At 47.7% G+C, this 21,806-nt stretch overlaps 1 protein-coding gene across 1 annotated transcript in view; it reads left to right on the top strand.

Moving 5' to 3' along the window:
- Positions 1-1,748: 1,748 nt before the first annotated feature.
- The window catches only part of TECTB (tectorin beta), a 148,102-nt gene continuing 128,044 nt past the window's right edge, over positions 1,749-21,806 (top strand). The window contains exons 1-3 of the mRNA XM_085614753.1: positions 1,749-1,868; positions 2,004-2,106; positions 19,377-19,567. Coding sequence (XP_085470879.1) covers positions 1,860-1,868; positions 2,004-2,106; positions 19,377-19,567 — 303 coding nt within the window. The 5' untranslated portion in view covers positions 1,749-1,859. The remainder of the gene's footprint in view (positions 1,869-2,003; positions 2,107-19,376; positions 19,568-21,806) is intronic.

The raw sequence follows: 21,806 nt of genomic DNA, 5'->3' as shown, positions 1-21,806 counted from the left end.
CCTCGTTCGCGATCAGCAACATCAAGTTGCCGATTGCGAGCGTGGAAAATAAACCTCTCAGCGAGATTCTCAACGCGGGGAGTTCAGGTTTCTCATTGCGAGTGGTCGCATATGCTTGCGACCGCTCGCGATGAGAAACTACTAGTCCGCGTTGAGAAAGCTGCCGCTCGAGCACAAATCTTCCCGAGCGGCGGAAAATGACCACTTGCACTGTGCAAGATGCCGTTTGCAATGATTGCACAGTGCGGATAAGCATTTGGCACTGTGCAATCAGTGCGAACAGCATTTCCCTACCGCAGTACGCAGTTCGCGTAGCGTGCGTAGTGCAAAGTACACTTCGCGTATCTACGCATAGCGCTACTACGCAAACTACGCCCAGGGTTAGTTAGCGGTATATAAATGCAATTACAATTACAATGGATTGTTTATGTACAGGCAGCTCCCCCTTCCCGTACATAAACAGTCTTAAAAAAAAAATCCAAAGTATGACTTTCATGTGTGCTGCATTAAACCGCACACATGAAAATGACAAAATGGCATTTTAGGATTGTTTATGGGCAGAAGGGACACCTTCCTACACATAAACAACTCTCCCATGCACGCAGACACCATGTGCAAGGGGTGCCTGCGTTGGCTCTACACTGCTAAGTGTAGCGCCATCACAAGGGAAACGCAAGGATGCACCATATCATGTTAAAAATGGTGCAGCCTTGCATTTCAGAAGTGGCGGAGTGAAGTGTTAAGCCATCACGGCTAACTCCTCACCCCACTTCTATTGTACATATCCCCCACAATTTTTTGTATTTTTCCACTTTTACAAATAAATACAGACAGAAAACACATTGGGGCTCATTTATAAGCCCCTGCGTCACTTTTGCGCTACCGGTGCGTCACTTTTTGTGACGCACCAGTGGCGTAAAACATGCGCCATGATGCGCCATATTTACAAAGTCGACCTAGATGCGTCACTTTGTAAACCCCTGCGCTACATTATACCTGCGTCAGGTATAATGTATGCAGGGTGGGCGTTCCCACGTAAGTAAGCATCGTAGAAGTGACGCAGTGAAATCTACGAGATTTCACTGCGCCACTTCTAGGGTGCAAATGCGTCAATATCTTGTGCCTGCCTCACAGCAGGCGTAAGACTGACGCAGGCCCTTTCACATGGGGCTTGCCCCATGTGAAAGGACACATTGCTAGAGTTGCGTCACTTTTGTGACACACTCCAGCAATGCGTCACTTTTGCGCCTACAGATACGTCAGAAATACTGACGTATCTGTGACTCCTTGCGACATGATGCGTCATACTGTAAATATGACGCATCATTTGAGTCGCAGGGAGGGCGCAGTGAAAAGTGACGCATCACTGTTTTCACGCAGTGATGCGTCACTTTTCATAAATGAGGCCCATTGTTTTCAGTCTGTATTCATCTGTAAAAATCAGCATAAACGGAAAACTGGAAGCCTTAACTATATTTCATGTAGGTACTAACCAATGGCACTAAATAAGTAGCAAAAAATAAATAAGATTGTGATTATTTTTCTGTATGACACAATATCGCACTCCCGTTCCATAAACGGTGAGAGAAACTTATGTCCCCAACCAGAAGAAACTGAAGACAGGTGTGAGTGATTCCCGCCGCCACCCCTTCTTCAGCTCGAACAATGCCCCTCACTGGCACGAATCTGAAGCGCGGACTCCTTTTACCTGGAAGCCTTTAAAAGGGCGGACGCGGCCAAAGTGCTGCACTTGGAACAAAGGCAGCGGCTGGGCGCTTTGGGAGAAGGGAGAAGTGTCGTGGAGAGCGGGACGTCCATGTGGGAGGAGGCGACCCTCCGATGCCGCGGCCCTCATCCTGATGCCTTCGGTAAGTCAGCCATAGATAGGGAGACCTGGTTTTGTGAAAAAGGATAGGCAGCCCATATGACTAGTTTTCACTGACCTTGTGTAATATATGGAAAAAAAATCCTATTTTAACATTTCAAATCTTTGTTTCCCTCAGTGGTGTGCCCAGCTGCCAACAGAAGAGATGGTGCTCGTGGCCATTCACCTGCTGGTCTTCATAGCAAAAGCCTCTGCTATCCCTTGTCTTCCGAATAAAGCAGGTAAGCGATGGCCCCGGCGTGCTACATGTAAGCACGGGACGCCCTGGTGCCACATCACCAGTGTCGCGCAGGCTCCACGGCTTCCATTCTTAGGATCAGACGCACCTGGGATCATGCATGCGGGTAAATTGTGAACTGGGGTCAGAGGAGACTTAAAAAGTCATCAGTTCCTTGCATCTTTCCCAGTCATAGCCTGAGCAGCTGCTCCCAGGCCATCTGGTGCCTCCTCCTTGTTGACTTCAAGGGAACCCGTCGTTCTTAGGTCTACAAACTCATTTACTCAGAAGAGCTCTCTCTAGAATGCACACAATGCACACATACTGTGGTCAGCTCAATGCCAACTTTACTTTGAAGTGCATCGAAGGGTAAAGTGCAAAATACGCTCTGCTTGATAGGGCCACCTTCTGACGTGTGTTTTTGAATATGTGTTGTCTAAGTGTGTCTGTATTTGTGCATCTTACTTCGGTACATCGGTAAGCGTATAAACGTGTGCATTCGTTGGCACCTCTACGTCTGTGTATTAGAGTCAAGGTATATTAGCGTCTGTGACTGTGCAACTGTATGTATGTGCTTGAGGATTTATGAGTTTCTTGGGTGCGTATTTTGGTTTATCTCTATAACGTATGTAATTGTGCGTGTGCAGCAAAAAATGCAAGTTTTGGTATGTATGTATGTGTTAATATGTGAGTTTGCATGCGCAAACGTGTGGTTTCTATTCTTAGGTATGGAATCTGTCCTATCTTTGGGCCTCATTTACGAGAAGTGGTGCATCGCTGTGTGAAAGCACTGATGCGCCACTTCTCAGTGCGCCCTCCTTGCGACACCAATGATGCGTAATATTGTAAATATGACGCATCATGTCGCAAGGAAGGACAGATACGTCAGTATAACTAACGTATCTGTCAGCGCAAAAAGTGGCGCTTTGCTGGAGTTGTGTTGGAAGCCTGACACAACTCCAGCAATCTTCCTTTCACATGGAGCAAGCCCCATTTGAAAGGGCCTGTGTCACCCTTACGCCTGCCATGAGGCACGCGTAAGGTTGTGACGCATTTGCGTCCTAGAAGCAGCGCAGCAAAATCTTATAGATTTTGCTGCGCCACTCGTACGACCCTTTCTTGCTGGGGAACGCTCATCCTGCATATATTATATCTGACGCAGGTATAATGTAGCGCAGGGGCTTACGAAGTGACGCATCTGCCTAGATGCGTCACTTCGTAAATATGGCGCGACATGGTGCATTATTTACGCCACCGCTGCATCACTAAAAGTGACACAACAGCGGCGTAAAACTGGCGCAAGGGGCTCATAAATAAGCCCCTATGTGCATACATGAAAGTGCATGTTTGTATTTTTGTTGTGGTGCCTATGTTGTTTTGTTATAAGGGTAATTGTGTGTGGGATGGAGATGATGTGTTTGTGTGTACTCGAATGCATGTATGTTTGTGTGTGTGTGTATGTGTGTGTGAGAGAGAGACAGAGAGAGAGAGAGAAAGAAACCAGATGGCGACAGAGACGCAAAAATAGACAGACAGACAGACAGACAGACAGACAGATAGATAGATAGATAGATAGATAGATAGATAGATAGATAGATAGATAGATAGATAGATCATATTAGTGTACAAAAAGTGCAGAGTGTTCGCTAGCCTCATATACGTTGGTTATACGGTCACTTTGATCAGTTTGGAGCTGCCACTGGGCAAAGGTTTCGTGTACAAAAATTGCATTTTCCCTTCTAAAAGCAACCCTGCTAAAAAATAATTTAATTTTCAGGCACAAGTCTTAAAATAAAGCATTATGCATCTAAAATCTGTGGAGAAAGCAACTATGTACAAGTGCATGCCAAGTGTCCAGATATCCTTAATTCACATTGTTTGCAAACCTGTACTGTGCATTGTGTGGCTGCCACGAGATTCAAAACGATATGCGGGAGTACAGAGTCATGTAACAATCTTAAAGTTGGAAATGGAGCATAATTACATCTGACGTGGTGGAATTGGATCTGTGTTCAAGATGTACTAGATATCTGCTGTCCTCTTTTCCAAAGACTATGAGATTACACTTTGCAAGATGGAATGGGGCAGCTGCAAGACTTAGATCTGAAGTCATACAAATGAGTTTGATGTGGTCTTTAACAGTTTTCTGGCTTGTTGCAAAAACTTTGTTGTCCTGCATGCAAGCTGTAGTGACTGGTTGTTTAGTAATGCTATTACCCCGGGACGACATAATCGTATCTGAAGAGAACGGAGGGCTGGAAGTAAAAAGTGTTGTCTCCATGTACTGACGGCTGTGCAGATGCACATAAGATGTAATACTGACTCTTCCACATGTCCGCAGAGACGGCACAGACTAGTCGGCCATGTTTGCCTCCATGTCAAGACTTGATCTTTTGAGCAAAAGGCTCCCATTCGAATCAAGAGCCGTGAGTGCTGTATTGTTTGGGATATGTGATGTACTAGGTACAGCTGTGGCGACCAGACCACATATGAGGGTAGAACAATCCATCTGTGTTTCTTCTTTGCAAGCCAGTAGACAGGCTTTGTGCTTAGCAGCAGTATTTACCATGTTATCAAATACTGGAAGCTTTTGTTTGTGTCCCATACTTCATGCATGTTTAGGGTGGTTAACGCTTGCTCAAGCGCGGGAGGCCTATCGTTCTTGCTTTTGGGCTGGTTCTTTAGTTCCGTCCAGCAGAGACCTAACAAGGATTCTTCTTGGGCTGCTCTCAGCTTCCAGCACAGTTTGAGTATTGCTGCTGACCTTACCGGGAGTTGGTTGAGTAGTCCGAATTCCAATCTAACCTGCAACTGGGATGTAAATTGCAGAATCCCAAAAAATTGTTTGAAAAGGCAAGATTGTTGTAAATTCAAAACATTTGCGTCTTTGCCTTTGAATAATTCGGAACCATAGGTAAGCGTTAGAAGAAACTTAGCAGCAATTACTTGTAGAAGATGGGAATTAGAAGGGCACATTAATTTCAATCTTAGTTTGTTTAGTGCAAAACGCAGTTTGTTCGCCTGGGCTCGTCTTTTGATAAGATGGTTTTTAAGTGTGAATTTGGAATCTATCACCACTTCTAGATATTTGCATGAGCTGGTCTGCTCTATGATGTTCTCTGCTGCAAGCCATTTATATTTTTTGTTGTGGGCGCTGGAGTTTGCAGAGAAACAGATGACCTTGGTTTTATTATAATTTAGCAATAAGCTAAGCACCTCTGTGTTTTCCAACAGTCTTGTGATCAAACGCCGTAGGCCAGTCGGGGTCTGGCTGCATAGAACGATATCATCAGCATATTGCAGACTTCTAACTTAGTGATTGGCTAGCTTTGGGGGGTCACTTTGGGCTTCTGTCAGCCTGGTGTCTAGATCAGCTGTGAAGATGTTAAATATTCTGGGGGCTAGCACATACCCTTGTTTTAAGCCTCTATGCGTTGGAATCTTCACTGTGGTTCTCTCTCCATTTCCTAACTTTACCTGTACTCAAGTGGCTGAGTACAGTTTTATTATGGCTCTTAGTAAGGTTGGCGGGATATCCCATTTTTTCATCATTTGCCATAGGAGCTCTCTAGGTACCATGTTGAATGCTGCTTTCAGGTCCACGAAACAAGTGTACCATTTGGTGGACTTTTGTTGCACTTTTTCAACAAGGAGGTTCAAGGCCAAGAGGTTGGTCATTGTACTTGTGCCTGGTCTGAAGCCTGTTTGTGAGATTGGGAGGATCTTGTTGGAAGTGACCCAATCTTCGATATCTGTGAGGTTTGAGGCGTACACTTTGGCTTCTACATCAATGAGCACAATTAATCTGTAGTTTGCTGGGTCTGATCTGCTGCCAGCTTTGAATATCGGGTGTGGTATGCTTCTTCTCCATGATGCTGGTAAGCTATTTGATTGAAACACGTGGTTAAACAGCGGAGTAAAGAAATCGGCCCAAAGCAGTTGGTCTGACTTAAATAGTGCGTTCGGCAAACTAGATAGATAGATAGATAGATAGATAGATAGATAGATAGATAGATAGATAGATAGATAGATAGATAGATAGATAGATAGATAGATACATAGATGGACCTACATACTGATCCGTTGCCTATGCCTGGTTTCAGAGTGCTTACCTTCGGATTGTATTGGGGTAGACTTCCCTCATGCTTCAACTCTGAGTCCCTAAGGAAATTTATACCAATAAGGATCTTGTACACTTGGATATATGAGCAGCTTAATTCTGAACAAAGTAATCCCTGGTAAATCCCTGCAGAAGGCGAGAGTGGTGTGTAAACAGCCATTTTAGTAGAAAACCTTCTTGTTTTTTCCGGCATCATTCTATTGAGTGTGACCATTTTAACTACTTCTACAGCTTTATCACCTACATTAGACTGATGAGCATCAAGGTCAAGTAAGTCTGAGTGTAGAACGTCATTAAGAGCTGTCTGACTGACTGATGGACTCAAGATGTCTGTTAGCTCAATGCAGATCACTTGAAGAAGCATTTGCTTTTATAGATATGGTAACATATTTGAAATGCATGAGTACTTTATGAATCGTGTTGTAGACATAATCCCTCACACTCTGAGCCCACCAAGTTGGCCATTTCACTAGTTTGGATTGCAAGTTACACTAGGGCTGGCGGCCCTCCGCGTGCGTATTTGGAACCTCTTGGATTTTGCTTTATGTATGTGCATTCGATGCATACAGTTCGAAGTGAAAGTGTACGCACCTTGGTAGATTTTCTGGTTCGGTGACATACATACTCGCACCACTGATCCTATCTCCAACGTGGTCATGCAATTGCACTGATATCCGTTTACAGACCCCGTCCCCCCTAAAAAAAAAATTAGGTTCTGCGACAGTATTTGTTTTCTTGTGGTTCAGGTGTTCTGGCAAGAGATGCATTATTACATCTTTAATAATTGATGTATAGTATAGAAACCCATATTAGATATTTTACATATTTCAAAAGATGAGGCCCTAAAACTGATACAGGTAGATGTCTAAAATAATGATAAAAAATACACCCAGACAAGAAAAGAACTGCTCAGGGTAATAGTCCCTGCTGCCTCCCTTTTCACACAGCGCAAGTCCCATTTTAAATCACATTTAATCACTTGCAGTATTTTTTTTTAGCTACCAGTTTAGCTAGGGTGTTGTCATTTAAAACCCAATCTCAGTCTACTGCAATTGCCACACAGGAAAGTAAACGCACAATATATTTGTTTCACATCCCTTAAGAAAGATACAGTGCCGAACTACATGATGCAAACATTGCACGTCAGCTGGTCAAAAGCCAGGCCAATGTATAATTTCTCAAATTTGAATCCATGTGCCACCTGTGTACAAAAGAGGACCCGCATAAAGGTTCTTCGCACATTCGGTGTCACGCTCATATATAGATGAGGCAGTTGGAGTTCCCAACACAAAAAGATATCATCATCATCATCAATAAAGCTTTATTATCGGTTGCGAACCATATAAGCAATAGACATAAAAAAGAGAAAGATACAACAATTCCAGCATACCACCATACAAGATTCATAAATAAATAGAATACTCATGATAACATTAAAAATAAATAGGGCCAGATTGATCCTATACACTAAAAACAAGGGATATACAGAATAAAATCAATCCATGGTAAAACTAGGCCTGTGAAGACCCAGATACAGTAGATAAATGCTGTTTAATTTTGGCACTTCGGGCGCTCCACATAACACAAAAAGATATATAAGACAAAGACTGATAGAGAAGTTAAATGTATTTATTTTTTTGTTACGCACTAGTAACAACCCAATGGTAGCCACAGAGCGCTCAAAGAGTGGAAGGAAATGGGTGATCTGGGAGCTGTCTGGTGTAATATTGGGTTCCATTGGGCCTTCCGTTATAAAGTCATTTAATAGTCTCACTGAATAAATGGCATATGTCAAACTTTGAGGTGCATAAGTCTAATGCCCGGATGATGGCTGATCAAAATGTGCATCCTATGCAGAATGGCTCACAGCTGGCACCAAACCGGGATCGTGAGCATTCCCAAGGCCTTGCAGTAGAGCTCTCCAAAAAAGCGTTTTTTTTTTTTGGATGAATTGAAACCTATATTGGCAGTTGCCCACTTGTGTCTTTTTCTCTCTATATTTGATCAGAATTTTCAATCTTTGTTTATGTATTCTGACAATACTGCCTTGATGATGCCTCAATGATGATCTCATAGGAAATCGCCATACTATGCTTCAAATTCCCAATCATGTTCCAACTCATTCTTATGCTTGGTTTTAGGCAAATGTATAATCTAATGCTCAATATTGTGCGAGGTGGTCGCTTTCCAGAAGCAAACATAGTCCAAAAGTATTCAAGGAAGGAATAGAAGAAAGAAAAAAAAATGTATAAGGGAAATTGATGTACCTTGTACTAAGTCTATCCTTTCCAGGCTTTCCAGTATGGAATCCCCCATTGAGATTCAATAGCAACGGTTAAGTACTGGTGTAATTTGATAAACAATTACTGCAGCAAGGTGGTACCACTGTCGTGGAATGTGTCGAGCGAGTATTGCTCACAGAAGAGTCTAAAAAATAGACATGGACCAATCAGACAATAATTTCTCAGTTTAAAACATAACGAATGCTGAAATAGAACCCGGGCCGGGTAGGCAAAGCCGGACCCGATAGGGGCCCGGGCAAAACGCCGTCCGGGGGCGGCGCCCCTCCCCCGGCCAACCCCCTCAGGGATTTGAATAAGGGCTAGGCCGACGGGGGCCAGGATTGGCCCCGAAGGCGTGTGCGAGCCCCCCCCCAATCAGGGGTCGCGCTCAAGGGCCAGGGGGGGGAATAAAAGGGGGGTCACCGGGATGGTGATCACAAATCCCCCCCCCCGGGCCAAGGGCGAACAGAGAAGAATCGGCGCGGGCTCACCTGGAGGCAACCGGCGGCGGCAGCGGTGAACGGACTTTGGCGCCTGAAACGAGTCGAACGGCGGAGGATCCAGCAAAGAAGCAGCCCACGCTTCGCCGAGGCCCGGGGGGCTTCGGACACGAGCCTCCTTCAGCCTCCGACCAGCGAGCCGGCCACCGCGGGACACGGGACGGAGTCCTCAACAGCAGAAAGGCGGAGGAACGTGGCCGCCCCCATCGCAGGCAGCGGGAAAAGGCAGCTAGCACTGAAGGAGCCCCGGGGACAGCGGAAACGGGAATAACACCAACCGCGAGCTGCCCGGCATCGCCTCAGCATCTCAGGCAGCTTCCCGCCCGCACGTTGGTCTGCACACGCTTCCGCCTTCGTCAGTTACACCCAGCGGAGGGGAGCGCGTTGGAGAAGGGCGCGCCCCCTTAAAGGGGCAGTACACGGCGGGAGGAGACAGAAAGCAAGTTACCTCAGCACGAAAGGAGAGGAGAACCGGGAAGGAGGATGGCAAGCAGGAAAGGGGCAACAGGAAGGAAGAAGCAGCCCCCGGCCCGCTTCAGGGAACTGCAGGAGCAGCCAGCCACGAGGACAGCAGACACAAGGAAGCGCAAGGAGAACGATCTGGACGAGGATCTACTGGACATGCTGGAACAGGCAAGGGCACTGGTGGCGCTGAAGGGCAGGAGCTGGATGGAGCAGCAGATCAAAGAAGCCCCCCCTGGGAAAGGGAGACGACAGGGCCAGGTTCCCACACCGCCACCACCACCAAAGAGAGCAAAGAAGGGGGGGTCTGCAGCCAACACGGCGCCCCCCCACAGGAGCAAAACACGGGCAAACAACGAGGGAACCCCGTCGCAAGCATCCAGGAGGAAGACCCAACCAGCAGCGGTACAGGTGTGCAGCTCGGACTCGGACGAGAGCAGCGAGGGCGAGGGGTCTGTGGCCAACACGGCGGCCCCGCAAGAAGGACCCACGCAGAGCACCCTGGGTAAGCATGGACTACCACGCAGCGCTCGGGGGCAGCCAGGGGGGCTGGGGCCACAAAGCAGAAAGGAGCCACAGGCTGAGACAGGTACTGATCACAGCGCGACAGTAAGGGGGCCGTGGCACACACAATCGCCCTGGCAAGCAGGCGCAGGCCTGGGGGAGGCCTGGCAGGGGGGGGCGATGCAACCTCCAACCTGGGTGCCCTGGTGGCAATGGCCAGGAAGTGGGGTCCCATTCCCGGGGAATGCACCTTGGACGGCAGGGGGGCCAACAAGGAGCCTTGCGGTGGACAGAGCGGCCAAACAAGGGCCACAGGCAGCCGGGGGGGCAGACGAGGAGCCCACAGGGGGCAGCCAGGGAGAGGGGGCAGAGGCGGAGCAAGCGCGACAGGAGCACGCAGGGGCCAGGACGGGGGAGGGCGCAGCCACAGCCGGGGTAGGCGAGGGCAAGCCAGCAAGCGAGTATATGCGCCCATCCCCAAGCGACCCTCCCACGACAACGAGGTTACTGAGTCTGGCAAACCTCATCCCACTCCCGGTGAAGGAGAGAATCTGGAGGAAGGAATTTATAGACATATTTTCCCTGCTCGAGGTGAGGCAGGCAGGCTTGGATCTCACCACACAGGACAGGAAAGACGAAGACAGGAGGGGCCCCAGGAAACCCAGGGTGGACAGAAGCATAGAAAACTGGTTGAAAGCCTTTAGGACATTAGCGTGCGTTTTTATTGAAAAATTCCCGCAGTGCGCAGCGGCGCTGATCCTATACGAGCAGAAGGTGCACGAGGCGCAGCAGCCATATCCAAGGGAATGCATGGCTACAATACGATGAGGGTTTCAGGGAAAAAATGCAGGTATGGCCAACGATAGGCTGGGACTGCCAAGACATGGAGGGCTATTCCAAACACATGGTGGCAGCCAGGGAAGGTGTGGGGGTGAAAGAGTCTACTTTTCGCCCCTACGGGAGTAAGGGCAAATTTGAAGGGTACGGGAAGGATCCCAAGGGAAGGGGACAAACAGCCACGAAATCCAACAAGGCGTGTTGGAAGTTTGACAAGGATGAGTGCAAGTGGGGGGCCGCATGCAAGTTCAAGCATGAGTGCGGGTCATGCGGGGGGAACCACCCTGCAATACGATGCCGGCGTCACACAGGGCAAGCAGCAGAGAAACCAAAAGCAGAACCAAAGAAATGAGGCGCAGGCCCCAACGGGGGGGGCCGGGGGAGAAGGGGGCAGGGGACAGGCGCTCCCTACACCCATAAGAGCAGGCAGGCTATTGCAACTGTTAAACAGGTACCACAAACACGCAGACAGGAAACTATTGGCGGAAGGGTTTACGCAAGGTTTCCCCATCCCATATTACGGCCCTAAGGGGGCGCGGGAGAGCAATAATTTGAAGTCAGTCAAAGACGACCCCGAGGCAGCAAAACAAAAGGTGGAAAAGGAGGTTGGGCTGGGCTGGGTGGCGGGCCCTTTTCCTACTCCGCCGCTAGAGGACATGGTGATATCCCCGCTGGGATTAGTCCCCAAGAAGGAGCCAGGCAAATTCCGCTTGATTCACCACCTATCATACCCGGAGGGGGAGTCAGTCAACGACTGGTTGGATCAGGGAGCATGCTCGGTGGCCTATGCCTCGGTCGACGATGCTGTGGACCTGGTTAGACAGGAAGGGGCGGGGGCCCTCATGGCCAAGTCTGATATAGAATCAGCGTTTAGACTACTACCGGTGCACCCAGACAGCTATCACTTGTTGGGCTTTAGACTGGATGGGGGTTACTATTACGATAAGTGCCTCCCCATGGGCTGCGCAATCTCATGTGCACATTTCGAGGCCTTTAGCAGTTTCTTAGAGTGGGAACTGGGACAGCGGACGCCGAGTGGGGGGCGGGTCCACTACCTGGACGACTTCTTGTTCGTGGGTAGGGCAGACACGGAGGACTGCGCCAACCTCCTCACTAGTTTCAGGGCACTGACGCAGGAGCTTGGCATCCCGCTAGCCCACGAGAAAACCGAGGGTCCCACAACGAAACTAACGTTCCTGGGGATAGAACTGGACTCAGTGGCAGGGACATGCAAGCTGCCACCTGACAAGGTAGCGGACATGCTCAACGACATACGTAGATTGAGGCAACGGAAGAAGGCGACCCTGGGAGAGCTGCAACAGCTACTGGGGAAATTGAATTTTGCCATGAGAGTAATCCCCGCAGGGCGCGCCTTTGCCCGGCGGATAGCCTGGCTCACGAGGGGCTTGGCACAGAGGCACCACAGGGTTCGCATTACGCAGGGAGTAAGGGACGACTTGGTCCAATGGGAGAGTTTTCTAACAGATTTCAACGGCACCCTGATCTGGCGGGCCCCCTGGGCTCCGGCCTGTGAAGTGGAACTCTACACTGACGCAGCAGGGGGGTACGGCTTCGGGGCCCTTCTGGGGACGACGTGGTCGGCAGGGGCATGGCCGGAGGCTTGGCACGCAGCAGGGCTAACCACAAACATATCACTACTAGAACTGTTTCCCATTGTGGTAGCCTTCCACATCTGGGCCCCTCAACTAGCGAATAGACAGATCACTTTGTGGTCAGACAACCACGCAGTGGTGCAGGCAATCAATACAGGAGCGGCGCGTTGCCCAGCAGTAGCGGCCTTGCTGAGGAAGTTAGTGGGCTGCCAGTTGAGAGGGAACATTGCAATAAGGGCCAGGCACATTCCGGGCGTGGAAAACTTAGTGGCAGATGCTATTTCTCGTTTCCAGTGGGAAAGATTCAGGAAGCTGGCCCCGGGCGCGGACATGAAGATGACCCCGATGCCGGAGGAAGCGTGGGCATGGGTGGAAGCGGTTTGAGATGGTTGCTGGAGAATGCACTGGCCCCAAAGACCAACAGCCGGTACCGGAAATGGTGGGAAACGTTCAGGGCTAAAGCTGGTCTACAGAGGGGGCAATTGGCCGCAAAAAGGGACATCCTGGATTTCATCGACTGGGCTTTCAAGGAAGGGAAATCAAAATCCTGGGCACAAGCACATTTAAGTGCGGTAGCATACTACACGAAATTGGCAGGGCAGGCCGACCAAACAGGGGCATTTGAATGCCGCATGGCCATGAAAGGGTGGGGTAGGTTACAGCGGGCACCTGAGGATGCAAGGCGCCCCATCCACTTCAGATTACTTCAGGCAATGCTGGGGGCCCTGGACGGGATATGCTCCTCGAGGCATGAAGTCAAGCTGTTCCGGGCAGCGTTTGCAGTAGCATTCTTCGGGGCATATAGGGTCAGCGAAATGGTAGCCCCCTCAGTGGTGGATGCAGGAGCAGCATGCATACAAAGAGAAGGGGTGGTCATGCAGGATGAACACATGGACATACTGCTAAGAAGGTCCAAGACGGACCAGACAGGCAAGGGAGTATGGACCAGATTGCACTGCACGGACAATGCAGATCATTGCCCGGTATGTCTGCTAAAGAGGCACCTAGAGAGCGTGCAGGGGAAGACGGGGCCGCTATTTCAACACAGAGATGGATCTTTCCTCAGCCGCTTTCAGTTTATAGCGGTAATGAGGAAGGCATTAGAAGTTTTGGGCCTCCCCGCACGGGAATATGGGTCGCACTCCTTTAGGATTGGGGCGGCCACGACGGCGGCAGGGCTGGGCATGGGGGGGGCGCTATTAAGGGGATAGGGCGGTGGGCATCCGACGCGTACAAGCGTTACATACGCCCAGCATTATTCTAAGGCCTCCCCCCCCCCTCTCTTCTAGGCTCGGACGCTGCACGCAAGAAGGTGTGGATCGTGGGGCACTCGTACGTTACGCGGGCACAGCGGTGGGCAGCGGCTAGACGGAACTTTGGCGGCATCTGGCTACGGGACACCGACATAGAATGGTGGGGGCGCCCCGGGATGAGATGGGGAGAGCTGCTGTCCATGGCGCGGGATGCGCGACAGCGGGGCAGCAAGCCAGATGCAGTGGTGGTCCACTTGGGCGGGAATGACTTGGCAGCAATGGGGCGAAAGGCACTCTTGGAAGACATGCAGAAGGGCCTCACAGCATTAGCAAGAATGACACGCCCCGCGGACATAATTTTTTCAGAAATCATCGTGCGGAGCACCTGGCGGGGGGCAATCGACCTGGGGGTCAATAAACTCAATATCACCATGGCAAAAGTATGTAAGGCGAATGGCTGGGGTTTCGTACGGCATGGGTTCATAAACTTAAGATCCCCGGGGTATCACAGCGAAGACGGAGTTCACCTCACAGGGGTGGGGATGGATATGTTCCTGCTGAACATCGTGGGGGTTCTGGAGCAGAGGGGTTTCCTATGACAGTCGGGGGTAGGAGTCGGCTAGGGGGGAGCTCCCTCTGATCGAGAAACCATAGGGAGCGTGGCGGAGCTAGACAGACTAAATTAACAAAAGAAAGGGGAGAACCCAGTAGAAGATAGATGAGAGGCTCTCGCAATGCCTTGGGGATGCCGCACGGCAGGGGCACTGAGGGAGCCAAAAGGGCGGCACGCCGCCAACAAGGATTAGAGACAATGCTCTCCCCATGACCCTTGGGATGCCTCACGGCAGGGGCTCAGAAGGAGACAAAAACAAAGGACCCAGTCACAAGAAATTAAAGTAGATACACAAGAAAGGCCCTTGGGATGCCAGCCGGCAGGGGCCTCTGGGAGAAGGGAGGGCCCATGTAAGGTCACAGGGCGAGCGGGACGGCACTTGCGGCCCGGACAGGTCCAAACGGAGACCCGCCCAATCGGTAGCAAGCTGAAGCCTAAACCCGGAAGCAGGAAACGCAGAAAGGGTTCCCTCCCCTCCCAGTTGATTGATAGAGCTGGGGCAAGAATAACCATGCAATATGTACATGACCATGAACAATGCGTTACAATTGTATAAAGTTTTTGTGATATGAATAAACTGCGACCTTTTCAGGCACCCAACAGAAGTTGTCAGTGGTGATTTGAGGTAGCAGAGCATAGCAGGAGGGTACGAGGGGGGGAAAGCAGGGAGGGGAGATCCGCCGCCTGGATGGGGTTAGAACCCGGGCCGGGTAGGCAAAGCCGGACCCGATAGGGGCCCGGGCAAAACGCCGTCCGGGGGCGGCGCCCCTCCCCCGGCCAACCCCCTCAGGGATTTGAATAAGGGCTAGGCCGACGGGGGCCAGGATTGGCCCCGAAGGCGTGAGCGAGCCCCCCCCCAATCAGGGGTCGCGCTCAAGGGCCAGAGGGGGGAATAATAGGGGGGTCACCGGGATGGTGATCACAAATCCCCCCCCCGGGCCAAGGGCGAACAGAGAAGAATCCCACCCACCCACACCTAAGAGTCGGGCGTCGCAGCTGCAAGGTGGAGGGTAGCGGAGGAGCTAGACAGACTAAATTAACAAAAGAAAGGGGAGAACCCAGTAGAAGATAGATGAGAGGCTCTCGCAATGCCTTGGGGATGCCGCACGGCAGGGGCACTGAGGGAGCCAAAAGGGCGGCACGCCGCCAACAAGGATTAGAGACAATGCTCTCCCCATGACCCTTGGGATGCCTCACGGCAGGGGCTCAGAAGGAGACAAAAACAAAGGACCCAGTCACAAGAAATTAAAGTAGATACACAAGAAAGGCCCTTGGGATGCCAGCCGGCAGGGGCCTCTGGGAGAAGGGAGGGCCCATGTAAGGTCACAGGGCGAGCGGGACGGCACTTGTGGCCCGGACAGGTCCAAACGGAGACCCGCCCAATCGGTAGCAAGCTGAAGCCTAAACCCGGAAGCAGGAAACGCAGAAAGGGTTCCCTTCCCTCCCAGTTGATTGATAGAGCTGGGGCAAGAATAACCATGCAATATGTACATGACCATGAACAATGCGTTACAATTGTATAAAGTTTTTGTGATATGAATAAACTGCGACCTTTTCAGGCACCCAACAGAAGTTGTCAGTGGTGATTTGAGGTAGCAGAGCATAGCAGGAGGGTACGAGGGGGGGAAAGCAGGGAGGGGAGATCTGCCGCCTGGATGGGGTTAAATAAAAATAAAGGGCTGGTTGCTAATCAAAGTGGTAACAAGAAGGATTCAAAGGTCTATATTTTTCTTTGTGGAAATGTACTATCTCTAAATCTGTAAAATCTAGATTCATGTCCGAATTCTAAACCAGTAGATTTTACGCCAGTTGAAAATGTACAGTTGAGGTGCAAATATATCTTTACTTTTTTGCTGGATAATCCTCTACTCCCATAGTTCTAGGAAATATCAAGTGGTTTTGGGAGGTTTTCATATCCATTCTGCACATTCGTATCAGACGTTTTCCTCTTGCTGCTAATCCTAGGTTTGCAAATTGGGGACAACACTCAGATACATCACCTATAAAGTTGTGAAATTGTTGATGTTCACTGCTTTGCCAGTATTTGCTCTTCTCTTGAAACCACCCATGTTCCCATACCTCACACTGAATGTATGATGTGGAAAATCTTCTCGGCTTGCAGAATTTCCCTTCTGTAAAATCTTAGAACATAGACGCTTGCAGATCCTCATTTATCATTGAGGGTCTATGCACTAATAGTTTTTTTGTGCATCTAAATGTGTGTAAATCTGACCTCGTTGGATTTTGAGGAGAAACATCTGTTCTGTACATGGGTCCGAAATTTGATTAGGATGACGACAGTTCGTCGACTGCATTGTTATTTCAGTGCCATTTTAGAATACTGATTGTTCTATAACAGAGATTCTCAAACCTTGTAATGTAGAGTCCCACTCGTGAATCATGTTTTGTGTTGCCCCCCCCCCCCCTTTTAAACTCTAACATGTTTTAGGTAAAGGAGAAAATGTGGAGCACGAATGATGAGGAGAGGAAATTTAATGCAATTTTACAGTCAGATGTTTATTGATGCGTTTGGGATACAGGACAATGGCTCAATCTATGCTCTTTTTCTCTTCTCATTGTCCCATATTCTTCTGTCAGTGCCCCTCATAGAACACTCTCTTGACTCTGTCCACATCTCGATGCAGCACCTAATTCTCCTGTCACTGCTGCACTCTACAATCACTGCCCACCATTCTCCATCATTGCCCACATCTCCCATCTCACTGCCTACCTCTCCCCTTTGGTTCCCTTCATCTGTCCGTGTTCACGTCTTCTATCAGTGTGTACCTCTCATGACAGTGACCACCTCTCCTGACACTCGCCATGTCTCCCATCACTGCCCGCCTCTTGCATTTCTCACGCTACTGTTCAGCTCCTTAAATCCTCCTCTATTCTCAACCCCATCCTTTTGAAAAAGCCCAGGTATAATGGTAATAAAGTGTATTTATTACCATTTTATTTTTCAGCAACCTAGCCTTCCTGAAATGAGTGACGGGACGGCCAGTGCTGGTCGGGTGACAGCAGGGAGCTGTGCGCTTTAAAATGCTAATGTCTCTTTGGCCAGCCGTCTTGCAACGACCAGCCAGACATGTGCATTTTAAACTTTTTTTAATTAAAAAAAAATCTGCACCTGGCTCCATGTCACATCAGATGTCCCCCATGAGTTGGTGTTCCTGATGAGACCCCGTATTGCATAAGGGGTTTCAGTGCTGTAGAGTTGCACCAAAACAAATCCTATCTGACACTTTTTGACTGTGAAAGAGGGATACATTGTTATTTAATTCAATGCAATTGGTCGTTTTATTTGTTCTGGAAACCTAGATTTTGTTATCATTTTTATTTTGGTTTTTTACTCTTGTGTTTTGTGTATTCACTTCACATGGGACACTTTGCACTATTTTGCGTATAAATATGTACAATACAGTTTGTAATCTGCTGAAACTGTGTGGGTTTCTTTTGTGTGTATGGTGTATTCTTCTTTTTTTCAGCATCCTACTATGGGAACTATCGGCCATTGTGCCTAAAATGTTCATTTATCCACACACTTTCCAAAAGAACCGTTGTTCTTTAAATATATATAAAATTTTCAAAAGTGCCATTTTCAGAATAGCAATTTAAAATCCAATAATCCCATTAAAGAGAATTTTAAAGAACTATTCAAATGAGTAGAAGAAGCATTTTTCTAGCTGTTACCAAACTGATGCTATCACTTATAGTGGAGAGCAGAGTTCACAAAGTTGCACTCTCTGGAATTCTGCGCAGTTGCATAAAAACTCAGTGGAATTCTGCAGTGTTCCGCTCCTCCCTATGTTGTGTACAGGGCACACTGACGTCCCCCGTCCCCACCCCAGGCAACCTCGGTAAGGGTAGGTACTCACACTTGATCTTCCAGGGGTTGCTCTGCTTCCTGGAAATCTCTCTGCGCTTGGCTCCGTTGGTTCGCTGCTGCTGCCACCAGTTCAGGGGAATTTAGCTTTGTGTAGCCTCCAGAAGGGATTCTTTCACATTTTTTATTTCCCACTTACCAGAGCGGGGATAAGGCAACTCCATGAGGCATGGGTAGCAGCAGTAGGGTGCACCCACTCCCCAGAGCAGGGTGTGCTCCGGATCCTCCCCCCGCACCACAGCTTCAAGTCTGAGGGTGAGTGCTGCAGGCCAAATAAAGACCGGTACTCTAGAAGAGGCGGGACCGGAATCGGTGGGTGGGTGGCAAGGGCAAATCCTCCGTGCTGTGGAATCTGAGTTTTTTGCAGATCTCTGTGCTCCCAGCAGAGTACGGTGTTGGCAAAACTCTGCAAACTCCACTGGTAGAGCAGAGTTCACCTCTCACCCTTAATCCCTTATTGAATGTATTAAGGTAACCCAGTGTTAATCTTTGGGAGAGCTAGTCTTGCTGCAGGGAACAATGGCTTTTGAGGGTTTTCAGTGCCAGGACATGTAAAACTTAAGTACATGTGTCCTACTTTTTAAATACCTAAATACCATGCACCGTGCCCTATGAGCCTGTAGAGCCTACCCTAGAGGTGACTTATAAGTAATTCAAAAAGAAAATATAGGCCTGGCAAATGGTTTATTTTGCTAGATTGAAATGGCAGTTTTAAAACGTCACCCACAGGCTCCAGTAGCAGGTGTGAGACATGTTTTATAGTGCTACTTTGGTGGATGGCACAATAAGCGCCACAGCCCACTAGCAGCATTTAATTTACAGCCCCTGGGTACATGCAGTACCACATATTAGGGATTTGTATGCAAATTAAATGTACCAATTGGGGGTATACCAACTTTTCCATATTTGGAAAGGTGAGCACATGCACTTTACCACTGGCTAGCAGGGGTTAACTGGGCAGAGTCCTAATGCTAACAAAAACGGGTTCAGCAAAAATGGGGTAGTGAAGGTAAACATCTAGGGGAGTACTACGCAAAGGATAGTCATTTCCAACCATTTTCTCATTTTTAGACAAACTAAAGAATGAACAAGCTGTTACAAAATCTTGACAATATTGTGAGATGGTCATTGTTGCAGTCTTGTGTTTAACACAATGATCAAAGTACTCTTTTAACATAATTTACATGTGTATTGGCCATTTCAGATGTCATCATGGTACACTGTTATCCCAAGTCTATCACTGCCAAAATTCCCGAATGTGCTTATGGATGGGAAATCCACCAGCTGGCTCTCGGAGGGATTTGCTACAACGGAATCGTTGAATCCGGGTACTACCAGTTCACAATTCCGGATCTATCACCCAGAAACAAATCATACTGTGGAACTCAATCTGAGGTAAGCAGATTCGAATCACCAAGAAGTGATCTTCAAATAGTTGTTTTGTAGACGTGTCTCTTATATTGAAGCTGCACCACTTCCAATTATATATAATCAGATCATTTCACATTGAGTCCATATTGAAGAGATGAATGTGATTCTTTCCTAAATGCTTTTATTTTTCTTTATAATTAAGCCACAGCCGACGCGTTTCGTTCTGCGAACAGAACTTCTTCAGGGCATTCATAAATCTCTCGGAGCAAATATAAAATATGGTGCTATGAGGTAATAATTTCCTTGTTATAATGAATATTGATGTTGCGCTTCTAAATCTTATGATAAATATGACGTCATTGAGTAACAATCCATAAGCTTCAAGTGAAGAATGATGACATGATAGTCAATTCAAAATATCCAGTCCGTTTCTTATATCGGACCCAATATATACCATGCCATTTCGACAAGGCCTATACGCCCAAAAACGATCTCACAACGTCCCGATTCCCGCCCGTATTTATTTTGAATTGACTATCATATCATCATTCTTCACTCGAAGCTTATGGATTGTTACTCAAGGACGTCAAATTTATCATAAGATTTAGAAGCGCAACATCAATATTCATTATAACAAGGAAATTATTACCTCATAGCACCATATTTTATATTTGCTCCGAGAGATTTATGAATTCCCTGAAGAAGTTCTGTTCTCAGAACGAAACGCGTCGGCTGTAGCTTAATTATAAAGAAAAATAAAAGCATTTAAGAAAGAATCACATTCATCTCTTCAATATGGACTCAATGTGAAACGATCTGATTATATATATTTGGAAGGTGGTGCAGCTTCAATATAAGAGACACATAGGATTGACCCTGTTGACAAGGGTGGTGTCCTTGGACAGAGGGCACCTTTGAAGCTGGCACACAGAATTTACTTTGCGTTCAGCTATTTATTGGTCTATTTTCTAAGGTTGGTACTTGTTGGAGGAAATTGGTCCACTGTCCAGTTTATGTGTGTATAAGTTGTTTTGTCGACCTCAGCAATGACAGAGTACTCGTTGTTAAACAAATCTTTGTTATCCTTTATAAAGTACCTGAGACTGGCTAAGTGGACAGTTCATGGTCTGAGATTCAGCATCAACAAGTGATACAGTTCACTGGGTGTGCACCATACATTTAGAGTACGTTTTGGGGACCTCAGCGAGTATTCTCTGATTTAAGACACCGTATAATAATAACTTGAGTTTAATCTGGCGCATGTTTCGACCATTTTGCTGGTTGATCATGCTGTAGGTGGCAACTTAGTAGGGGTGCGCAAAATTGAAAAGATTTTGTCTTACGCTTATCTTAATTCTTGCAAATACTGCAGGTGCAACATGTAGGCTGTCGAGATTCTGCGCTTGTGTATATTCACCTCAAAATCGAGACGTTGGTAAACTTTTTAGATTGTATGAAACAAAAAAAGATCACCGACATCGAATCGCTTTTAAAGTTTGCAAAGAATACATTTTATAGTTAACACTCGAGAAAATGTAAAGTAATTTTCAGATTCTGACGAGCAAATACTAGCAGTTTATATGGTACAACTATGTGAAGTAGGAAAAGAGGGAAACCCAATGAATTAAGGGTAGGTCAGTAATCGTGTTCTGTACAAGACTTTGCAAGGATAGTCATTTTATGGTATGATTTGACTTTCATTAAATGTGGTAGTAATCTGCACTGATGACTGAATAGATACCCTGCAGGTGCAGAACCTGGCTAACTACTGTGTAGTCCACCTCCCTCTAATAGGCCCCTCTGCATTCCATGAACTCTGCATCATCTTCCAGTTGCCACCAATTGTGAGGTACCTCATTTTACCAGCTGTACACATTACTTGGACCAGTCTAAATTGAACTGGATCCTTCTTTCTTTGTTTGTTTCTTCGTTTCATTGTGTGTTTCTTCGTTTCTTTGTTTCTTTCATTCTTTCTTTCTTTCTTTCTTTGAACACTTCAGACCTATGCAATTGTTTACATTTCTTGAAGCCTGCAGTTCGCAGACTGTGGACACTTTATATAGTGTCAATAGAAAGTACCCAAGGCTGTTATTGTCCCCCAAGAAATGTAGTGTCCCCAACGTCCCCCTACTGTTTGTACACTGAAAATGCAACATTGTACCCTGAAAAAAAACTAACACAACAGTACAAAACTATAACATCACATCATTACAGCCCTGCTGGACTAGGCACTACCAATGCATTACTGTTTTCCATCTGCTAC

The sequence above is a fragment of the Triturus cristatus genome, chromosome 1_2 (assembly GCF_964204655.1).
Source record: "Triturus cristatus chromosome 1_2, aTriCri1.1, whole genome shotgun sequence".
In the NCBI taxonomy this organism is placed as follows: domain Eukaryota; kingdom Metazoa; phylum Chordata; class Amphibia; order Caudata; family Salamandridae; genus Triturus; species Triturus cristatus.
This window is presented reverse-complemented; position numbering and strand designations above follow the sequence as displayed.